This window comes from Grammomys surdaster, unplaced genomic scaffold (assembly GCF_004785775.1).
Source record: "Grammomys surdaster isolate TR1022 unplaced genomic scaffold, NIH_TR_1.0 194, whole genome shotgun sequence".
NCBI lineage: Eukaryota > Metazoa > Chordata > Mammalia > Rodentia > Muridae > Grammomys > Grammomys surdaster.
This window is the reverse complement of record NW_021604639.1, coordinates 3,858,702-3,867,645: the sequence shown is the minus strand read 5'-3', so window position 1 is coordinate 3,867,645 and position 8,944 is coordinate 3,858,702. Positions and strand designations below refer to the sequence as shown.

The following is an 8,944-nucleotide window of genomic DNA, read 5'->3' as shown; positions in this document are numbered from 1 at the left end:
TCTCTCTCTCTCTCTCTCTCTCTCTCTCTCTCTCTCTCTCTCTCTCTGCCTCTCTGCTCAGGCCTCAAATAGGTGTGCCTCTGGGCAGGGTGTGTGTGTATGTGGTGTGTGTGTGTGAGCTTGAAATGGAGGCACATTAGCTGAAGATCATAGGTGAAAATTGTAAGTTTGCTGTGTTTTGAGTGTGACATGTCCCCTACAAGATCATGTGTTAGGACTCTTGGTCTCCAGCTGGTGGCAATCTGTGGGGAGATTATGGAGCCTTTGTGGGGCAGGACCTTTCTAGAGAAAGAGTCACTGAGGGAGGGAGAGTCCTTGAGGATTGATTTATCTTTATCCTGTGCAACACACACACACACAAACCCACACGTCCTTTAGATACTTGCAGCTACAGCTTTGAGGAGTGTTTTTATGAAGTTACTGATATCTTAAAACATTCAGTATAGAGTTAGTATTATTTATTTATTTATTTATTTATTTATTTATTTTTGTTTTGTTTTGTTTTCCGAGACAGGGTTTCTCTGTGTAGCCCTGGCTGTCCTGGAACTCACTCTGTAGACCAGGCTAGCCTCAAACTCTCGAACTCAGAAATCCGCCTGCCTCTGCCTCCCAAGTACTGGGATTAAAGGTGTGTGCCACCACTCCCTGGAGAGTTAGTATTTTTTAAATGACTTTTGCTTATTTATATTACTGTGCATGCCACAGTACCCATGTGAAGGTCAGAGAACAACCTGTGGGAGCTGGCTCTCTCCTCCCACCATGTGGGTCCTGGGGACTGAGCTCACTTTAACAGGCAGTAAGTACCTTCACTCACTGAGCCACTTCACTATCCTAGGTTAGTATTTCTTAAAAATCTTTCTAGTGCCAATATACTGGCTTGTGTTTTTCAAAGTGTCTCTTTATTGGTTGCAACGGGTGAAATCTGGCTAGGCTGTGACTTGACAATTCTGGGGAGGGATTCCAAGACCGAAAGATCACAGGTGTGGTGGGGCATCTTGGGCAGGAATCTCCCAGCTCTTTGGGACCGACAAGGAATTGGCTCTCTGGAATTGACAGGTGCTTGAATGAAGCATGGAGGAATCTGGCCCTATCTCCTCTGAAATCTTCCCAAATTGGTATTTAAGCATTAACTCACCATCTCTTTGATCAACCCACTTGTTCCCAGTTCAGAGGCTTTGCCAGGAATAGGTAAAACAACCTTCGTTATGTGTTTTCTGTCAAGTGGTGTGTAAAAACTGTTTTCATGGTGGGTGTCACTAGAAGTGAATCATCATGGATCTGAACAGACTTCTGGGCATGTTTAACTTAGACTGCGTTTTTTTTTTTTTCGTAGTTGTTTTGAAATTTCATTTTATATTGAGTTTTTTATATTGAGTTATATTGTAGTTTTGAACTACAATTAAGTCACCATAATAATAAGACTTTATTGCTAATGTTATTTTTAAATGCTGTGATAATTTCAAGACAGACATATCCTAGGGTCCCTGGATAGAGTCACAGGAGTCTCATTTAGACTGACAGAGAGAGTTATGTCTGGATGGGATAGAACAAGGGATTCAAGCAGGTAACAACTTGTTTGGTTTTGATTCTGGGTCGCTCGAGCAGTCGTGTGAAAGATGAGATGTGCAGTGAAGTGAGTTGAAAGAGAGGGGGGGGGTTCCCCACATGGAGCAGCTAGATACGCTGCATGTGTGTGCGTGTGTGCATGTGGCATGTGTGAATTTGTGTGTAGGATGGGGGGGTGCACAGGGAGGGGGCTTGCTAGCCATCCTGCTCAGTCCAAAACCTGAGATCCAGGCCAGGGAGAGATCCTGTCTTAAAAAACAAAACAAAACAAAACAAAACAAAACAAAACAAAACAAAACAAAACAAAAAATCCTAAGGTGGATGGTACCAGAGGAATGATGCTGGAGAACTGGAGATTGACCTCTAACTTCCACATGCATGTATACCCCATACTATGTGCACACATGTGTACCTGCATTCTTGTATAACCTCTCTCTCTCTCTCTCTCTCTCTCTCTCTCTCTCTCTCTCTCTCTCTTTCACACACACACAGACACACACACACAGACACACACACTCACACACACACCATACACAGAGACAATAATAATAATTTTAAAAAGCAGCCCAAAGAGAGAAATAAACCAAGAAGACAAGTCTTAAGGATGCTGGAGCTGCTGGAAGATGGGGTTCACAAAATTGCAAGGATGAATCATAGAACAAGTGAAGTCTTTCCAGTCAGAGAGGGCAACCCCTAGATATCTAGAGGATGGACTGGATCAGGAGAAGCAGGCAGTAATAGTGAAATGATCCTTCACATACAGACACAGTACACTGGAGACCCTCTTGGAAGGCTAACTGCTCATCTTTCCTCCTGCTCAGCACATCTTGGGCCTATTCCTTGACCACCTTTGTTCACACTCTCTAGTCCTGTCAGCCCTTACCTGCAGTGACTCTGCCTGTCTACAGTTCCTGGAGTGGAGGGTTGCGCTGTTTGTCTCAGCATCTCCAGCTTCTGGGACTCATTTGAGAAAACCACAGAGCACTCAAGGAACAGAAATGGATGATGGGCTAACAAGACACGTGAGCTGATGGCCATGCTGGAGTCCACACAGAGTAGGTATTAGGGGATGGATCAGTCAAGAAAGTGACTTCTGTTCGAGCATGAGGACGAATAACTTATGTAAAAATGCTGGGCATGCTGGCATACACTTGTTATTTCCACACTGAGGAGGCAGAGATAGGAAGACCTCTTGGGCTTACTGGCCAGCTAGCCTGGCCTAATTTATGAGCTCCAGGCCAATGAGGGACCCTGTCTCAAAGAATGTGAATGGTGTGTGTTTGTGCGCCTGACACCCAACGGTGTCCTCCTGCCTCTACACGAATGTGCGTACATGCAAAACATCCCTTCCCAGAAATGCATACATATTTAAAAAATGAGGCACCCATTGGAACCGCAGTTGACATCAGTCTTTAATTTCGTAGCACCCATTATTACAATGAAAAAAATCTTTCCTTATTCATTAGAAAAACAGAATCATAGAGGAGGTGAAAATGTAGACAGATTCAAAAGGATAGCACCAAGGTATACAGATGGCATCCCGAGGAAGTAGGGCTTTCAGGAGCTTTGCCTTCCCGGGCTGAAATGTCTTGCGTAAGTTCCCAGGGGATGCTACAGAGGACAGCGGTCACTGGACGGTCACACAAAATGAAAGATCCTCTTTCACCTCCAAGAGAGCTGGGCAACTCCATCATTTCATTTTCAGTTGCATCACTGACCACTCCAGGCCTTTCAGTCCACATGCTCACCCAGGGATCTCCTGCCAGACATAGCTCCCAGGGCCATACCCTTCCTGCATAGCCGCAGGAAGAAAGGAAGCAGGCCCCGCTCCATCAAAGTCCTTCAAGTCTAGGTTTTGGGAACCCACAGGTGCTCCATCCACCGATGCTGAGACGTCAGTAGCCCCAGCACTTGGCCCAGCATCTTGGCTTTGATTCTCTCTAAACACATCAAAGGCAAGACTCACCCTTCTTTATGCATCTATAACCAAGTACACAGGAGTCCCAGGGTGGGGTCTGAGTCCCAGGCAGGGGATGAGACAGCAAATGTCTCTCAGTGTGCCTTCCGAAAGTGTGTGCCTCAGTCTAGGGTTTTGTAGCACCCAGAGTAGAGTGGTTTGCCATTGCTAGGTCCATGGTGGGGTTGTTTCTGTGTGTACACATGACAACATGAAGTAGATATTTGTTGCCAGCTCAGAGAGGGGAATACTGTTGGCCGGTGGAGGAAGATGATTTGAGATATGCATACAGCTGGCTCTGAACAAGTGGTGTAGACAGCAATATCATGGCTTCAAATGGAAGGGAAGTTATACAGCAGTGACAATAGGGTTGATTTAAAAAAAAAAAAAAGACATGGGGGAAAGTCTTCACTCAAAACCAAATGAGATCTGCTTAACTGCCTACAAAGGAGAGGCCAGAAGAGAAAAATCTGTTAGGCCTCTGTTAGAAGCACATCTTTTTGTAATGTAGATGGTTGAAAGTCAGGTGAGGCTAAGAGTACTGTATCATGGCATCCTTGGGTGCTAAACTGGGAGAGGATAAGACCCAAAAGACACAACAGTATCCTCAGTCCCCAAGGAAGCAAGTCCATCAGTACTGAGTTCCAGGCCACTGTGCTGAGCACATCCTGGAAACAGGAACCTCTGTCTCAACTGTATCACTGTGATAGTGCCTTTGCCTGCTGAGTCAGAGAAAACATACCCTTTCTCTTTCTGTCTTAGTGGGGCCTGCTTGGAAGGGGCTTAACCAAGCCAGACTCTGTATCGTCCAGCAGGGGGCAGCACTACATAAAATTATTGTTCAGAATGGCCTGATTTCCTGTACCAAGTCAGTGCTATAGAAGTGTGGTTGCTTTGTACAGAGTTTTGTTTTGTTTTGTTTTGTTTTGTTTTGTTTTGTTTTGTTTTGTTTTGTTTTGTTTTGTTTTTAGAGGCACAGGTTGGACATCCTAGCACAGCTGCAAGCCCTAACTAGTTAAAACTCCACCGCGCTAATATTGCATGCCATGTTTTTGCCTGCCCCTCTTGTGTGGGTCCCCAGGAGTGTGTCATTTGTCCCTGTGTATTTGGGACCTGTCCAGTGTGGTATTGAGACCTTTCCTTTCACACTTTAATTTGACTCTCCACTACTGCACCCAAATAAAATGTATACTATATATGGCCTCATCATAGACCTTCACAGATGAAAATTTTGCTTAAAGAAAAATACTTTGGGAAACATGGCTAAGCAGATTTCAATATTTTTTTTTACAGGAAAACAACCTCATTCCCAAGCAGCTCTCCTTAATACTGGTGTCCGGGACAGAACGCATTATGGGTTAATGATGATGGGGTGGAGAAATGACTCATTATTCTACTCTTGTAGAGGACGTGAGTTTAGTTCCCAACACCCATGGGTACCAACTCAAGCCCCAGGGGATCTGACACCTCACGTCTCTACAAACACCTGTACTCGTGTGCACACATCACACAGAGACATGTAACTTTTTTTTTTTTAATTTTTTTAAAGTTTTTATTTATTTCATGTATGTGAGTATACTGTTATCTTCAGACATACCAGAAGAGGGCATCAGATCCCCATTATAGATGGTTGTGAGCCACCATGTGGTTGCTGGGAATTGAACTCAGGACCTCTGGAAGAGCAGTCCATGCTCTTAACCTCTGAGCCATCCCTCCAGCCCCGACATGTAACTTAAAACAATCAAATATTTAAAAACTGATGACTAAGCTTTCAATACCTATTCAACCAGTTGGTCATGAAGTGACCTCCTCCTCCCTGGTCTCACCTTTGTGAAGTTCCAGGGTACTTGTGCTTCTGTAGAACTCACTGGCCACAAGCTACCTTTCAGTAAGCTGCTTTGTACTGCAGTTGAGAATAATCCTTGGCTTTCTTTTGTGCAGCACAAACCCAAGCCATCTTACATCTCCAGTCAGAACTAACTTGAAATCTTTCTCCGTTGATTCCATGCTCCTTTTAATTAAAGATTCTCACAGGGTAAATGCTGGGGTGACAGTCATGTACCAGCACACATGGCTTGCATGACATTTTGTTTTCTTTTTGAAGCAGGGTCTCATATATCGAAGGCTGGCCTCAAACTTATTTTGTAGCTAATGATGACTTTGAATTTCGGATCCTCCACTTCTACCCCCAAGTGCTGGAGCTGTAGGCATGCACCATCACAGTGGGTTATACGAGGCTGGGGATCGAACTCAGGCCTTTAGCATGTTAGGCAAGGATTCTACCAACTGAGCTACCTTCTCAGACCAAGCTTGACATTGTCCCTAGAGATGTACTCGTGTGTGTGTGTGTGTGTGTGTGTGTGTGTGTGTGTGTGTGTGTATTCCATGTATGTACGAATGCCTTTGGAGGCTACAATAAGGTGTCAGATCCCCAGGAGCTAGTGTTACAGGCAGTCGTGACCCACCCCGTGTGGGTACTTGACACTTAGCTCAAGAGCAGCAAGTGTTCTTAGGTGCTGAGCCATCCCCCTAGCCCTGCTTGACAGTTTTGATCCAATGCTAGAAAGGCAAGTTCAGTGAACGCTTACAGGCACAGCTCTGTTCTCGAGATGCATTGTGATCAGTTCAGTTTGGAGGCTGAAGTGCTGGCAACACTTCCTGTGAAAGTGATGGTTGAGAGGATTGGCTGCCCCAGGCCAGTCATGAAGAGTATTCACTCTGGAAGTGTGTAATGTGTGAGACCCGAGTTATGGGATACATTGAAATGCCAGGGCTGGCATTTGTTAATGGTCCATTACCCTTCTATCTCTGAGCCTCACCTCCTGAGCTCCTTTCTGCAAAGTGATTTCCAAAGCCCCTCTCATTTCCCTACACTTGCTTCTGCTCTAAGAAGTGAGCACTAAACCAGATGTGGTGGCCCAGCACTTGGAAGGCAGAGGCAGGCAATTAGAAATTCAGGGTCATCCTCTGCTACAGAATGAGTGTGAGAACAGCTCGGGCTAGGAGACCCTGTGAAAACAGCCAGATCACACCATGGATAGCTTAATGACAAAGTAGGCAACCAATCACATCTGTGAAATGTTTAGAGCCTCCCCCTGCAGCCCCCACAAGTTCTTCTGGGAGCCTAGATCAAGCCCATGATGCTTACAACATCTGACTTTCCTGAGATGCTATTTATAAAAATATCTGCAGTTAGAGGCTGGAGAGATGGGCTCTGTAGTTAAACACACTAGCTACTCTTGCAGATGTGTTCCCAGCACACACATGGAGATTGATAAACAAATGTCTGTAACTCCAGTTCTAGGGTATCCAATACCCTTCGACCTCTGCAGGTATCATGCATGCAGGAAAAAACATTTGTACAAATAAATCTAAAAAATATTGAAACATCCACATTTGATCACTAGCTGCCACTCTGAATATATCTGGCAATAAGGTGGACATGGATGTGATTCACAGTGAGCCAGAAGCAACGGGCTTCACTCTCGATGTGGTTGATTGGGGTTCACACTGAATGAGAAGCTGACTTTACTTCCCAACAACCCTAAGGGGAAAATCTAATTGTTATGAGAAAAAAAAAAGTGGTTTAGAAAATCACCTTCTTTTGAGTTAATCTTAATATCTCCATCCTAAACAGTCTGCTTTATTCTTCCTTTAGTGTGTATGGATAGGGGTCTGTGAGCTTGTGTGCGTGTGGTGTTGCTTCTCAGAATACTGTTCACTTGGTTTTTTAAGACAGGATCTCTTACCAGCGTGTAGCTCACTACATAGGCTGGGCTGGCTGGCAGATGAGCCCCACGGATCCACCTGGCTCCTAGCACTGGCATTAAAAGTGGAAACCACCATGCCCAGCTTTTTGTTTTTTCTTGTGGGTTCTCATAAAAATAAAGCTCATTAATAATAGAGGTGCAGGTGTAGCTCGGTGGTAGAGTCCTGGCCCTGGCTAAAAAGAAAAAACAAGAGGCATGGGTAATAAGCAGGCTGTGTTTGTGCGTGTGCGTGTGCATGTGTGTGTGTTAAGGTCAAAGTTTGATCCTCAGGTATCTTCCTCAGTTACTCTTCACCTTCCTGTTTGAGACAAGGTCTCTCCCTGAACACAAAGCTTGCCAGTCTGGCTATCTGGCTAGCCAGGGAGTACCTGGATCTCACTGCCCAGTCCTGGAGTTACGGGCACATGCTGCCATGTCTGGCTTTTATGTGGGTGCTGCTGACCAGGCCTTTATACTGATAAGCCAAGCACTTTACTCATTGACCCATGTCCTTAGTCTTCCCAAAGGGCATTTTAAAAGGTGTGTTTTTCTGTGTGTGTGTATGTTGTTGCACACATATACAGATGTGCATGTGCATGTGTGTGCATATAGACTCCAAAAGTTGATGTTGAACGTTTTCCTCAATCACTCTGCACATTGTTCATTGAGAAATAGTCCCTCAGTTGAACCCAGAGTTCATCTACGTGCCTAGTCTAGCTAGCCAGCTTGTTCTGGGGATCAGCCTTCTGAGTGCTAGAATTACAGGTGGGCCGCCACATCATCCCCTCACTCATGTGGGTTCTGGGGACCTGGACCCCGGTCCTCATGGTTTATTTGGTGAGCACGGTAACCACTGAGTTATCTTCCTAGCCCCCAAAAGGCCACATTGAGCATTATTCTTTGCCGATGACATTCCCAAGACATTAGCCCACTCTTCTCCAACAAACCACACACTTTGTATTTCTTTTAAAAAATGCTAAATTCAATGACAGTATTGATAGCCTATAGATTACAAAAGTATTTGATTAAAAAAAAATAAGCCCATGTATCTGGGCCACATTATACAGTATTCTCTTGATCTCCTAAGCCTTTTACGACAGAAACAGTAACAGTGAACAGGCCAGGGTGACATCTCCATGCCATCTTCTGCTAGGCTGGGAGTGAAAAGATTCTGTATGAGATGACTCGGACATGTCCAGAGACATGGATAGTTTGGGATCCCGCTGCAATCTTGGCAGTATTTAAGGAGAGTGTTGTTTTCTTTCCATGTTGACATGACTCTGTCCCAGCCACAGGCTCTGGCCCTAGGTGGCCTACAAAGTATTCTTCCCCGATTCCAGGTTCAAATATTAAATTAAAAGAAATGTGCAAAAGGAAACAAATACCTGCCACTGAAACAACCCATCCTTCCACAAGTCACCAGCTTCAGGGACAAGCACTGCCCATGCCGTATTCTCATCCGAAAACCTTAAGAGCAGGTACGTTCTCCCTGTGAGCCATGCTGGTCCAGCAAGCAATAAGGCCGATGCCAGAGGAGGGGATTCTAGAAGTGCATGGAACTGTCTGAGTGTCCCCGGTGGGGCCACTCCTCATCCACCCACCTGCGCAGGATCTTCTCCACATCAGCCCTGTGGTAAAGTCGGCAGAGCTCCATCAGTTGGCCCACAGTCCT

At 45.2% G+C, this 8,944-nt stretch overlaps 1 protein-coding gene across 1 annotated transcript in view; it reads right to left on the bottom strand.

Moving 5' to 3' along the window:
- Positions 1 to 8,209: 8,209 nt before the first annotated feature.
- Edaradd (EDAR associated death domain) overlaps positions 8,210 to 8,944 on the bottom strand; it is a 42,523-nt gene continuing 41,788 nt past the window's right edge. The window contains exon 6 of the mRNA XM_028769927.1: positions 8,210 to 8,944. This exon is cut by the window's right edge and continues 254 nt beyond it. Coding sequence (XP_028625760.1) covers positions 8,816 to 8,944 — 129 coding nt within the window. The 3' untranslated portion in view covers positions 8,210 to 8,815.